General features: G+C 41.9%; 1 protein-coding gene across 5 annotated transcripts in view; it reads left to right on the top strand.

Annotated features, from left to right (window-relative positions):
• VWA3B (von Willebrand factor A domain containing 3B) overlaps window positions 1-14551 on the top strand; it is a 76932-nt gene that overhangs the window by 14365 nt on the left and 48016 nt on the right. For 4 of the 5 annotated variants that reach the window (XM_077343450.1, XM_077343449.1, XM_077343446.1 and 1 more), the window contains exons 2-8: window positions 1929-2006; window positions 3886-4113; window positions 5565-5659; window positions 6806-7056; window positions 9549-9708; window positions 10894-11063; window positions 11758-11882. In XM_077343450.1, coding sequence (XP_077199565.1) covers window positions 1967-2006; window positions 3886-4113; window positions 5565-5659; window positions 6806-7056; window positions 9549-9708; window positions 10894-11063; window positions 11758-11882 — 1069 coding nt within the window. In that variant the 5' untranslated portion in view covers window positions 1929-1966. Of the gene's footprint in view, window positions 1-1928; window positions 2007-3885; window positions 4114-5564; window positions 5660-6805; window positions 7057-9548; window positions 9709-10434; window positions 10456-10893; window positions 11064-11757; window positions 11883-14551 lie in introns of those variants that run through there. The other variant, XM_077343451.1, reaches the window with a different exon arrangement.

Genomic DNA, 14551 nt, shown 5'->3' with positions numbered 1-14551 from the left:
ATCATAGAGTTGGAAGGGGACGTATAAGCCATCTAGTCCAACTCCCTACTCAATGCAGGATCAGCCTAATACATCCAGGATAAGGTTCTGTCTAGCCACTGCATGAAGATCACCAGTGAAGAGGAGCTCACTGCCTCCTTAGGCAGCCTATTGCAATGTTGAACTACTCTGACTGTGAACATTTCCCCCCTGATATCTAACTGATACCGTTCTTTCAGTGGTCCCCAACCTTTTTATCACCGGGGACTAGTCAACGCTTGACAATTTTACTGAGGCTTGGGGAGTGGTAGTCTTTTGCCGAGGGATATCACTGCTGCTGCCTGAGCCCCCGCTCTGCTTGCTTTGCCGCCAGCACCCCTGACTTTCTGCCACCCACTAGGGTGGCGCTGCCAGCAGCAGCTGCGCAGTGCCACGCTGAGGGGGAGCCCCAGCCATGGTGGTCACTGGAGAGCACCAAAGATGAGCTGGTGGCAGTGGCAGGGCAGCCTCCGAGGCAGCAGCCAGGAAGGAGGACGAGGAAGAGCTGCGGCCTGGTACCGACTGATCCATTGACTGGTCCCGGTCCCTGGACCAGGGTTGCGGACAGCTGCTCTACGTAGTTTATACCCATTCCTTTGGGTCCTATCTTCTGTTGCCAACAGGAACCGCTCCTGCCATCCTCCAAATAACAATCTTACAAATACTTAAAGAGAACAATCATGTCCCCTCTCAACCTTCTGTTCTCCAAGCTGAACATATCCTAGTCTCTCAGCCTTTCCTCATTGGGATTGATCCCTAGACCCTGGATCATCCTGGTCACTCTTCTCTGCACCCTCTCAATCCTTTTTGAAGGGTGGGTAGGTTTTTAAAACATTGGATTCCTTCACTTGCATAGTATGAAATCATATAGGATGGAAGCAGTGCTGTGCACAGAGCTTCTGACTGTTTGTTTAATCTCTTAGAACAGGCTTTTTCAGCTAGGGTTTCATGAAACCCTGGGGTTTCTTGACAGTGCTGGAAGGGTTTCCCGAATGGGCAGGAGTTAATTATCTTTAATGTATTTTTTATTTGCTAAACATTTATCATGTGATATGACCATCTATGGTCATGTTAACCCCTCCCCCTCCCCACCCCAATGGCCAATGATGGGCCTGGAAGGGGTAAGAAGTGGAGGGGCCCTGGGTGGGCGGGTACACAGTTAAGCTTCCCAACCATATTCCAATGATTGTTACTTCTGGGGTTTCTTGAAGCCTGAGGAATGTTTCAGGGGTTTCTCAAGAGTAAAAAGATTGACAAAAGCTGTCTTAGAGGTCTTCCCCCTGAACCACATTTTCTAAGCCTCAGGTTCCCTGGGGAAAAAAAGGAAAATTGTGTACCTCATGGTGTTGTTACAGTGAACATGTCAATGAATGTTTCTTATACGGACCTTCATGGATTGTCAACTTCAGTGACCTGTTTCTCATAGTGGTCAGAAAGCTCACAAACAGGAGTACAGAAGCTGGTACAGCTGATGAACCTATTCCCCACAAATCTGGTGGCAATTTCCCTGTTTAAAAGTCAAACTTTCATGTTTTGCTCATCAGCCTAGGACACTAAAGTATATAAATGCTTAAGCACAATGAAGTTTTTTACTGTATGTTTATAATTGCTTATCAGTGCATGAAAGATGAAAACTTTCTGTTAACTATTTGTGTTAGGTTTTTGTATTCTTTTCTTTCTTAGTCAGCTATTTGTGCCACTTAAAGAAAAGCATGATTTGGGAGTATTCTCACTGTGGGGAGGGGGGGAGATCAAAATCACAATGCCTTTAGAGATCAACATTTCTGCTTAATAATATAGTTGGACCTGATTTTTGTTTTTTCAGTGTCTAGAATATTAGGACTGGCTCTGAATACAGCTTTGGAAGGTATAAGCATAATAAAATAATCTTCTCCTCTTCATATTTTAAGAGAAACATAAAAAGAAACAAGAAATCAGTGTGGTTAGGATGACTGGCCATGTGGATAAACGGATTGCCTGGAGTGAACGTGAGTATTTTATAGTAGGTGGTGATTACTAAAATGAAGTAAAGGTGGTGATATATTAAATAATATACAACTGAATAATCTTACCTTTTGATGCTATGTATTTTCTTTCTGCACTGAGCCAGTTTGGTATAATTGTCAGTGTGTTGAACTAGGACCCTTCAGATTCCTGTTCTATCATTTTTTGCTAGGTGATCTTGAGTCAGTCACTCTCAGCCTGACCTACTTCATAAATAAAGATAAATAAATACAGGTATAACTTCTCCCAAGTACACAAACAACCTCGCTATTTGGGATGCCCCTTCCAACATGTAATATTAGGGCTAATCTACTTGTGCTGCAGGGTTGCCAACCTCCAGGTGGTGTCCGGAGATCTCCTGGGATTAGAACTGATTTCCAGGCAACATATATCCACCTGGAGAAAACAGCCGCTTTGGAAGGTGCTCTGTGGCATTACACCCATTGAAATCCCTCCCCCTTCCCAAACCCTTTGCTTCTCAGTCTTGGTCCCCAAAATCTCCAGGTATTTCCCAACTTGGAGCTGGCAGCCCTCAGATGGGGAGAGGGGCTATGTTGCATGGATAAAACACATGGTTTAACTGCCGAAGATCTTGGGTTCAGTTTATGACATCTCTAGTTAAAAAGTGATCAGAAAGGAAAGGCCTCGTTTTCTCTCTTGAGACCCTGGAGAGCTTGTGCCATTCAGAGTAGACATTACCAAGACAGATGGACACACACAGTCTATTACCCTCCCACCCAAGTTGTCACTGAGATATCCACCATTTTTAGCATACCATTGATTGCGTTACAATGCCATTTTTCCATTAATATATAGCAACATTGTAGTATTGAAACAAAATGGGCAGTGAAGTGGCATGTTGCCCTTTCTGTGCAATTACTTATCCATGAAGCTCCATGAAGCTGTTTCATGATAGGAGTAATGTATCCCTACCTCTGGGTTCTGACCAAAAAGTGAGCTGCTGTATTCTGTATCAACTGAATCTTCAGAGTCATTTTTAATGATGGTCCCAAACAGAATCTGTTGTGATTATCCAGCCTTGTAATTGCATGGATCAGCATTGCCAGTGTAGCAAAATCAAGGAGGGGAACCTCCTTTTAATCCAAGTACAAATGCATTCATTGATACTCTGGTCAGCTTCAGTCCAATACCATCTAGTGTCACTTGGGGGGAAAGTGATGGCTCCTCTATATAATGTCATTAATTTCTCTTTTAAAATTTTTAAAGGGGGCAGTCATTCAGAATAAGGGTTTCAAAATGTCAAGGCATGGTTCTGGATGAAAGCAAGGAGCTCTGTGGTTTATCTGGACTTGAACAGAGCTGGGGTTTCCAAAAAATGTAAGGAACCAAGATATTTTGACATATGCTGGAGTGTTTGTATGAGAAGTATGTCTGTATAGCCCAGGCATTCTCAATTGGGGCTCTTACCTGGTTGTATGAGGTCAGGAAAGGTCCTCCAACACCTTTATATTTTTTGCAGAAAGCATACAATGAAAAATTTCAAGAGGGTATTTTCAACAGAGGGGAGGTTCTTTTTCTTCCATTCTTTATGACACTTATTATACTTCTTTCCATTGTCTTTTAATTCTGTGGTCCATTTTGAATCTCAGTAAAAAAGACGAAGTATAACTGGTCTCAACCTAATTTCAAATCCATCTCCATTCAATGTAGGCAGAAAAGCTTTCAGTCACTTTTTGTACATTAACACAGAGAAGGAGGAAAAGAAAATCATAAAAGTAGACAGGAAAACAATTGGTTTTGAGAACCAATAGAGCATCATATGTGGGAAGGATAGGTGGGAGATACCAATTATTTTGGGGACAAAGATGTTTCACTTTAGATTACAGTCTTTTTTCTTTACAGAGGTAAATGTTGATGGGAAACATAAAAACCCTCCTATGCAATATGATACTCTTGTTGCCTTTGAGAAGAACTCTGAAGAAAAAGAATGGAGGGTTAGTGGCATTCATTGGGACGTGGATGTGCAACCTCTAATCTCTTCCACTAAATGGCTTCACCTTCATGGACTCAAGAGGAACAAGTTGTCCTTTTCTCAGATTTTATCCCAAATTGGATTTCAGCACAAGGAAGGTATGACATGACCAAATAATTGTGGCTAGTAGAGCCAACTTGGTATAGTGGTTAAGAGCAGCGGACTCTAATCTGGAGATCCAGGTTTGATTTCCCACCCTTCTACGTCTAGCCAACTGGGTGACCTTGGGCTAGTCGCAGTCCTGTTCAAGCTGTTCTCACAAAGCTGTTCTGTCAGAGCTCTCTCAGCCGCACCTACTGCACAGGGTGTCTGTTGTGAGGAGAGGAAGGGAAGGAATGGTAAGCCACTTTGAGACTCCTTCGAGTAGAGAAATGTGGGGCATAAAAGCCAATTATTTGTCTGGCTTTTGGATGGTCTTCATCTCCTCTCCCCCTGATTATGTATTGTGCTGCCTCCAATATTGTGTCTTTAGTATATCTGAGACAAGAACAACAGACAGAAACTACATGAATCTCCACTTCCAGTTCTGGAGTTCACTAGTTGGTGGTTGAGTCCTCTTGGCTCTTTTGACAACACATTGACTTCTATTTGTATGGTCATGTATAAGAAGTGTTCAGAATTTACTAGGCCAGAAAGAAAGCCTCTTAGCCTACCTGTTCACACACACAAATAGATTGTTTATGAGTGGCCCACTGATGTCATGAAAAAAAAACGAAGCCAACCTTTTCCTGTTTACCAAAAAATTCTTGCTTGGCTGCCTAAAAGCAGTTCTTAAGAAGTGAGCAGTTATTTGCGAACATGCATGTTTCATTTCTTCAGATCCCATTTCCTTATAATTAGGGTTGTCAGAATTCAGGCTTTGGCCCAGAGGCTCAGGTTTGGGCTAATTCTGAAGATGGCAGGTTCAGTTCCTAGAGCTCTCAGCTAATCTGTTTGTGATGGCTTTTTCTATACTAATGCCTACTTGTGGTAAACCCTGTATAGGCAAACTGGCGGGAGGAGCAAATGGCCTGGTGCTAGCTCCCTAACTACATTTTCAGTTTAACATATAATGTCCATGTTTTTTAAATTATTTTTTTAATGTAGTGAATAGCATTCTTCTTCAAAGCCAATGGTTATGGCTATGTCTCCATTACTAGTGTTGTGTGGAAATAATCTTGTTCATGCTATTCGATATGGCCTCATGACACCCCACCTGATAAATCTAAGGGGTCAATATGCTGTGAAATCTGACAATTGCACTTGTGATTTAGATCTGCATGACAAAGGCTTGCAAAAGCTTTTGTTTTTGGGTCATATCAAACTGTGGTTATGCTTGACTAGAGCAATCCATCACCTCTAAGCCAGCCCTCTTCTCTCTTGCCTTGCCCTCTGCAGATTTAATCAGAAGTAAATCTTATGGGTTTCAGTGCCCTCAGGAGAAACATGCCTAGGATTGCAGGCTTTACAGCAGGGGGACATTTCTGAGTACAGATGCAGATCATTGGGCTGCTGCAAAGAATGCTGGTAATGGAAGCAGCACAAGTAACTACCTCGCTTTACATTATAGACTATGTGTCCATCTTGGGGAAACTTGTGGCTTCTCGATATTCAAACAGACTGTATCCTCAGTACACCAAATCACAAGATGGAAAACGGTATAATGTAAGTTTGATGGATTCATAGTTGGGTGGAGTAATAAAGTTTCTCACTTTCTATACAAAACAAATCATGTTGACATAACGAAAAGATTAGCATACAGCATTGCCTGCCATCTGCCTGTAATGAGGAAATGGCTGTGGGTGGTCTGTAAATTGGGATTGCGACTTGCATCGTTTTGAGTGACATGCTGACAGCTGACTTGGAATGTCCACTTCCTAAATGGTCAACGGAAGCAATAGGGAAAAGTTGGTGGGGAGGGGATGGGAGGGGGGATGGTATTCGCATAGCTGGGATATGAAAGAGTTCAGTTTTGATTTGGCACTTAAATCATCCAACAAAGAGTTACTGACTCAGACTGCTTTTAAACAAAGAGTGTCTCCCGCTGTCGATTTAAAAACACTGGACATGAAATTGTGGTCTGGAAACTGGTTTCTTCTGGGCATTTTCACCAGGGCATACCTTGGTCACTTCTGACAATTGTTTAGTTGGAGCATTAGTAGATGATTATGAATCAAAGCACGGGATTTTTGCAGAGCTAATGCATGAATGCTGATTTCATACTTGTTAACAAACACTCCCTGTATACTATTTGCTTCACTCCCATCCTACAATGTACAAACGATCCATATTAGCATTTAAGTACAGATCGACCCAGTGGAAGCTGTGCCACATCTTAATTTTTATTTATTTATTTATATTTATATTCCACCCTCCCCCGAAGGCTCAGGGCAGTTTACAGGGAACAGGGAACAGATACAGATAACATGAGGTAACACAATAACAGTGCAACAACAATAATCCCAGCATGATAACAGCAATAATAATATGATAGAACTGCAAAGGAGCCTCGGCTATACTGGGACCCAGTGAGCTAGGCAGATTAGTGATGATCGTAATAGGAGGGGGGGCCTGAGTGCCAATTGGAAGCGATGGTCCAGGTCGACCTCAACCAAATGCCTGGTGGAGGAGCTCCCTTTTGCAGGCCCTGCGGAACTGTTTGAGTTCCGTTCCACCATCTTTAATGTGGAGACTGTTCCACCATCTTTAAATTCTGTGAAGAAAACCAGAAGTTTGTGACTGCTACATCCCTTACCTTAGTGTTCACCATTTTGGAACTTAAATTGTCTTTCTGTTTTCATTTGCCTGTAGCTAACAGCCAATAAAGACCTCCTCGTTCATTTCATCAATTGTCTTAGTGTAGCTATTGAACTGTACAAACAGAGAATGGAATGGCTGACTACTGAAAGCCGGCAAATATTTGGAGTGATCCAGGAACAGTCCATTGCTGTGGTTCTGGATTTTGGGATTTCTTCCCGATCTGAATTTAATCTGTCTTGTGAAGCCCTTTGTATGGTCCTCACACAGCAAGTGGCCCAAATAGCCAAATTTAATCTCATTCGGTAAGTAAGAGGCACACAATTTATTCCCTATGCTTTGTCAATCCAATTTTCTGAATTTCTAAAAATTATTTAAAATGGTCACTCCCAAAGCTAGATTGGAAGGGCATCAAAAGCCTGAGTGAACAGAATTGTGCTTGGTCTTCAATGCTGTTTCTGAAGTGAAGCTGAATGGCAATGCTTATTATGTTTTGGTGGGATAAATCTGCTAATTCAATTCTTCAGAAAATGCTGCCGGTCATCTTTAAGTGGCAAAGAATTGTTTATAAGTGCTATTTAATTTTCTCCAAAGTTTTACTTGGCCTTTTAATTTGCAGAAGTCCGTATTCAACACTCGGCAGTTAAACAGGTCCCTCTCATTAGCTTTTAAAAAACCAGACAGGTGCCTTGTATCGGGTCAGACTTGGCCTAACTAGGTCAATATAATGTATTCTGACAGGAAGCAGCACTCCAATTTCTCGGGGAAGTCTTTCACATCATCAACTCTCTGATCCTTTTAACTGGAGATGGTGAGGACTGAACCCAAGACCTTCTGTGTGAAAGGAAGTGTTCTATCGCTGAGGCACAGCCCCACTCCAAGTCTGCTAATTCAACTGGTGTTCAAAATGGTCGTAGAATAGGTTAGAGACTTGGAATGAAAGCTGAAAAGAAACTTCCCTTGTTCTTTTTCTGCCTTTAGCAGGGGAAGCGTAGAATGCCATCTGTTTGTTTAGAGCATCTGTCCATGTGCAAAGTGAAGAATTTTTCTTTCCATTAAGGGGGGGAAAGCTTTTGGGTATAGAGGAGGGGCAAGAAAGGTAGCTTAGCATAGGCCAAACCCATCAGTTGTTGGAAGCTCAGCTGGTTTAGTACTTTGATGGGAGACCACCATGGAAAGCTCTGCAAAGGAAGCCAATGGCAAAGCTCTTCTGCTTCTCACTTGCTGGGGCTGCCATAAGTTGGTTGCAACTTGAGAACACTTCTGTGGTTCCAGGGGGCCATAGTTGTGCAACCCACACACACACATTCTGTATGCAACTCAAACATGGATATTTTAATTGCTATTGACTTGGGCTGGCCTTTACGTGTAAGAAAATATGCTCATCTTGATTTGTGTTTGGGTTATAGTTTGGTGATTGCATGTCACTCTGGGTCAGAATCACAGTTTCTCCAGCAGCAAGGCTGCTTTTGATCCTGGTGCTGGTTTGGTATCCATTGCCAGAGAACAATGATAGTACTGGCCCATTGTGTTGAACATACACAAGGCAGCCCATTAAGCCTGTGCTTATTGATTCCAGTGATCCTGATATTTAATGGTTGACAAAAGGGGCCACCTTGAACATGGGGTTGAGGGTCTGCTCCCCAGTTGTTGATTTCATGTTTACATTCAAGAGATGCAGCCACTTAATTGCATGCACCATCCAAAACGGAGAGTACTACATGTGAAATCTCTTGCTTCAAGACAGGTATTTCTTGTATTTAAGTTCCAGTGGTAAAATATGAATTGAATGTGATTGCACATAGCCATGTAGAGTGTTGTTACACATGTTCTGATCTGTAGCATTTTTAATGCTTATTTACCCCATTGTTGGGGTATTTCCTTTTTATTACTTACAGTGAGCTATCTATCTCTTTTTCTTATGAGATGCACATTCTGATATCTCAATGTGAACAAAATCTTAGAAACTGGGGCAGTTAGATGACAGTTCTATTCATATCCAGTATGATGTATGATCTGCTAAGCTATTGTCAGAAAGGTTCAAAATTAAACTTTAAAAAGTGGTAATGGGTGGCTAAAATGCAGGATGTCATTTCCCCAAATTTAGAGCGTTTATTTGAGCATTATTTACTTACACAATTTGTATCCTGCCTTTCTACCACATCTGGGCTACCAAGGTTGCATTACATGGACCAGTGTCCCTGGCCAGAGAGCTGGAATTCTTGGAGCAAACAAAACCACTTATGGAAACATTCATTTTGACCCTTGGTAGGGATCAGCAGCTGAGAGCTCCCTGTGCTGAATCTAGCCCCTTGAGGAATATTTTCTAGCTTTGAGTTGGATAGGATCAAAAGAGGGATGAGGAAGTTTTTTTTTTTGAGGGGGGGCACTGATGGTGTTTAAGTTCTTGGCCTTCCACTCCAATTCCTTCAAACAGGGCCCATCCTGTTTTGACAGCTCTCAAGTCTTTAGCACGAAGTTCTTTGATCTGTGGTCAGTGCTAAAGACCTCTCCTTTTCTCACAGACAGCTGCTAGGCAGGGTGAAGGAGCAAGACTGTGTTACCGAATGCTGATCAAAGTGGTTTTGTCTGAGAAAGGCTGCAGACATTTTTTCTGGGCATTTGGTACCCGGATCATATGTCCGTCTAGACACTGGATAAGGCCTTTCCTCAATCTGAGGCATTCCCATGTAAAACCTAGTAGGTCAAGCATAGTTTCTTCCTATCGGTTCACAAGTGCTGCCTTGCAAGCCAGTTTAGCATTTCCCCTGAATATTTTCATTCCACTTCACTTCAGGGCTGCTGAAGATCTTGAGAAGTGGCAGGAGAAAGCTGTCCCAGTGACCGAGAGTTCTGTTATGGCTGCTGTCGACTGGCTTTTTTCCTTGGACCACCTGCCAGCTGTTTGCCACTCAGGCCCTGTTGAAGCTGTCTTGGAGGCCGTGTGTGACGAAACGGTAATCTTCCGCATATTTCCAGAAGTCTTCAATTAAGTCTAAGAATACCCTGTGAGAAGGATTGCGAGTTTTATGGTGACGAATTATGAAGGGGCTAAATACAATACCAGTGGGCTATTTAAAAGGAATTCCTTTCAAGTTGATATGCAGATGGGTACTTAGCAATATCATATGTACACAGCAATATCACATTCAGAAAGCTGAAGCTTTGCCTTTGACTTCCCACGAAGCAATGGGGGAGGGGGAGTGTTTCTATGACATTAAGAATTGTTGAAAATATTATGTCTGGTAACATCAAGCATACCTCTCCAGATGGCTCTAATTAACATTGTTCTAGAAAGGATCCTTTTGCTATGTACAATGATGTATCCAAGAAACATGCAAGTGAAATTTTTAATGGTAACTGATAAGGAAACATGCTCCTTTGCAGATTTTTTTGTTAATGGAACAATGTAGTATTCCAAATGCCTCAGTTCATTTTAGGAAAAAAGACAAGGCAATTTGGAATTCTAAAATCTCAGGGGAAATGTGGATGAAAAGAATTCGGGAAGTGATTCTAGTTACAAATAATCTCTGACCAAGTATAATGTCAGAATTTGTTTTGGTTGGAAGACATTTGAAGGCAGCAATTTTTAGTCTCTGTATGACAGCCTTTCAGTTCACTCACCTGGACATCTCTGCCACATCAGGCCTGCCCTGTTCTCCTCCACTGTAGCACAGGAAAAGGGATGAGAAGAGTTCATGAAGGTACAGCAGTATTACTAACATGGGGAATCTTGTACTATATAATGTATTATATTGTCCTTGGGTATGACTTCATGTTAGATACTCAAATACCAAACTGAGATTCACTACACAAATTTACACTTATGGTGAAACTGGATAGCATTTATAACCAATTGTAGCCTGGTTGAGTTTTTGTATCCACAGTTTAAGACCAAAAATGCCACTTTAGAAACTTTGCCTTCATTTTAGCATATGAATAGCGTCTAGATTTTCTTTTCATATTCTGTATCGGAAGCCCCTACAAGCATTTCCAAATTTTTGCTTGTCAGTCATTACTGATATGTGTATGTTTAGTGTGTGTGTGTGTGTGTATGTATATGTGTGTATGTGTATGCACATGGAGCTTTTGATTGCAGTGCTATTGTTTTCTTAACACCTTGAATGGTTTGTCTGTCACAGATAGAAGCTGTGTACTATTTTGTTGTGGGGGACTTGCCTGAACGCATGAAGCATTTGCTCCTGCAGAAGATCTCAAGGAGCCCATGTCCAATCCACACAGTCTCTTTTAATGCCAGGGAAGAAGAAACCATTACTTTCTTAAAGGAGCTGAGTCATCAGACCAGTGGCAGGTATGAGGTAAATGTAATATTGAACATATCTGAATTCTGTAAATCTATTTTGTGAGTGGATGTATGAATCCTTACAAATGCTCCAGTTCTCCTTTTGTTCTGTCTGTCTGCACAGATAGCTAATGACGTGCAGCAGGGACTGGCCATCTAGTCTTCTTTTAAGGTGGTGGCTGTATAGAGGAAATGGTGGGGTTACAACCAAAAGATGACAGATAAATGACAGCTCCAGGAATAATTATGATGCCTCAACAGTGTGTTTGAGTGTTTTTGAGCTTTAGCTCAGCTTACACAGATTAATTGTTTGTTTCTTCTTCCCTGTAGTGTCTGGGTACTGTAGTTCAGGGGTAGGGAATGCTAGACAGTGTCCCAATGCGGAATTTTTATACCTCATTGAACTACACGTCCCAAAATTGTGTGTGGGGAAAGCAGTGATGATTTAGTTAGTAATGACAAGCTAGTATGAAGTGATTTGCAATGCAGGTGAGCCAGTTGTCTGTAGACATTAGAGGCTCGTGGGTGCTAAATTTTTATTTGTTCAGACAATTCAGTTTTGGCATCTCTATGCTGAACAAAATGCTTCAAGTTGTTGAATTAAACATTGGAATATAGTTCAAGTATATAACATAAAAATGGTGCTTGTGTCAGATCATCAGCTGAAATAACCAGATGTATGTTCCAAAAATTTATGTTTCAGGTTTCATGCATTTGCTGAAAGAACTGATTGTGTAGATGTGACAGAAACATCAGTAAATTTTACTGAGAATGAGGCAAGTTTGCCTACCCAGAATTTGAAAAAACTGAAAGGGAAGCTTCCTTTAGGTAAGACAAAAACAAAACCAACAAAAACCTCAAACACCCCCCTCTACTTTGGATGGCTGCACCAATCAATGGCAAAATCATCAGCTACAGGCTGGATCCATTCAAGTGGATAGCTGTGTTGGTCTAAAGTAGCACAACAAAATTTGAGTCCAGTGGCACCTTTAAGACCAACAAAGATTTCATGCATTTGCTAAAAGAACTGATTGTGCAGATGTGACAGAAACATCAGTAAGTTGGCCTGAGGATGAGGCAAGCTTGCCTACCGAGAATCTGAGAAAACCTTTAAGACCAACAACGATTTATTCAAGGCATGGGCTTTCGTGTACATGCACACTTCTTCAGACAATGGAGAATTGCTGTCAACCTAGCAGGGATTTCTGTCTCCCTGCTTCTGCCACTTCAGTCTGATTCAGGTCCCTCAGATATTTCTGTTGGGGGAGCCTACTAAACAGCATGAGGGTCAGAAGGGGGCCTGCTGTGGTAGCAAGGAAGCCAGTTAAAATTATTTTCCTTCTATTAGTGGAAATTTACAATTGCCATGGATCAACTGCCAAAGGCATTCCATGGAGGTGGGTAATTTGGCCCCATAGGGAAAAGCAACTTTGTTAAATAGTTTTGGGATGTAGATTCATTTGTTCTTATTCTAGGGGCCATTCCACACAACTGCCTATGTAGCCAAATGTAAGCGCTATGGTAAAGTGCTGCAATTAATAGCAGCAGGTCTTGATAACGCACACAGCTGTTCCTACCGGAAAAAAGCCTCTCCCACTAACACTGTTTTTGTTACCCACAAGTTTCCGGTCTCACAGGAATCGCAACAAAGGAGGCTATATTTTTCCGCAATTCTTCCTGCCCCTGGCTGTCAATCAAACAGAACAGCCAATGAAATGGTGTGTTTATGCTCCCGAAAAGCCCCTTTCCCTTTAAAAACTGTTTTTTTTTAAACCTGAAAGCACCAGTAGCAACAAATATTTGTTCATTCGATCTCTCAGAAAGACCTTTTTTGCTGGTGTAGGAGCTGGCACTTAATTGTTTACATGCTCTTCAAGTAACCCCCCCCCCATGGGTGCAATTTCTAGCCGAAATTACAGGCAGTGTTGAACAGGTGGCTGTATTGTGCTTGGAAACGTTAAAGACAATTGCAGAAGGGGGCTTTGTTTTACTGTGAAGCACTTCTGAATTGCTTGTGGAGAGACTTCAGCCAAAGAAGCCTCACTTATTTGTTGCTTTCGCCGGTTTAAGGGGGAAAAAATGGCGCTCGCGTCTCCAGAAGCTCAGGGGCGAGAGCTAGAGAGGGACATTCTTTCTACCAGTATATTGAGAATGCACATGCCTTTTTTGGATATGTTGCAGGTTGTTCTCAGGAGTGAAGTGTTTTTTTTAGGGTGAATCCACTTTTGACGATTCCCTGAAAAGCGCTACATTGAAGCGCTTTTTGCATGAGTGTTACAGGAGCGTTGTGGATTGTGTACGACGTCGTGCATAATGTTAAAAAAAATAGCGTTACACAACAGTTAGACTTCAGCTACATTAGCGATGTGCAGAATGGCACTAGATGACTGCTTCTAGCTAGAGGCTTATAAATGAAACCTTGATCTAGCAGAGGGAGCTACAGGTAGTGTTATAATTACAAAAACTGATGTGCCTTAATTGCATCTGGAGGCAGTGTAGACCTAGCAAAGCTCCACCTAGTTTTTGGCTTAAGGAAAGTTGTGTGTCCCTGTGTAATGTTATGCCTCTCCATATATTATGAATAGAAGATGAAAATGTTCAAATTAAAAAAAAAATAACTATGGAAGTCGGTGACAGTTGAAACAGTTCTGGCAATGAGCAATCCTTGTGTGTATCCTCCACATTCAAGGCAGACAATAATACATTTTTAAACAAAAAGTTTTTAAACAAAAAGTAGAATTATTATGGCTTTTCCCTATGACTTGTCCAACCAAAAGAAATTGGAAAGGTTTTTTGCAGTATGGCCTGATCAGAAAGTTACATGAAGCAGTCGTGTCGGGCTTTCCAGAAGGAACATGCTCTCGTCTCTACAGTCTTTACCTCTCTCTGTGTGTGTGTGTATCAAAAATAGCTCTTGTCCAGACGTTAGGGGACCATTTTGACTTCTGGGTTCAAAATATCTGAGACTGGCACTAGCGCTATGGACTGTTTCCCCTCTCCTAAAAATAGAGTACCATAAGGTTGGAACAGTCCTCTAGCAGCTTGAACGTTGCCTGATGAATATCTGAGAAGGTGTTTCTTCTTGGGTTTGTGGATGGCAGTGGAATATGGGCAGAGAGCAAATCCCCAAAGTGTGGCAACAGTTGTGCATCCAAATGCAGTGCAGACCCTGAATCAAAATGAATAAGTTAAGCAGAGTTGCCGCCACCCCCCCCCCACACCACAACCCCCATTTGTGGAAATAGTGCCTTTTCTTCATTCAATGTTCTTTCACTTAGTACTGTGAAATTTCTAGGAGGGACAACTTTCTAATCCCTTCTATTCAATTTGATTCAGTGGCAGTGTAATGATTGCTCACAGGGAACAGAGTCTCTCTGCTGGGTTCCATTGTGAGGGGGAAGGCTGCCCTAGCCATCCAGTTCATATTTCAGTAGCTGGACTCAGAGGTGCTGCTGCTGCTCTGAAAATTATGTCCGTGCCCTTTTTATAGAACTGAC

The sequence above is a fragment of the Paroedura picta genome, chromosome 6 (assembly GCF_049243985.1).
Source record: "Paroedura picta isolate Pp20150507F chromosome 6, Ppicta_v3.0, whole genome shotgun sequence".
Taxonomy (NCBI): domain Eukaryota; kingdom Metazoa; phylum Chordata; class Lepidosauria; order Squamata; family Gekkonidae; genus Paroedura; species Paroedura picta.
The sequence above is the reverse complement of the archived record's forward strand: the minus strand, read 5'-3'. Positions and strand labels throughout refer to the sequence as shown.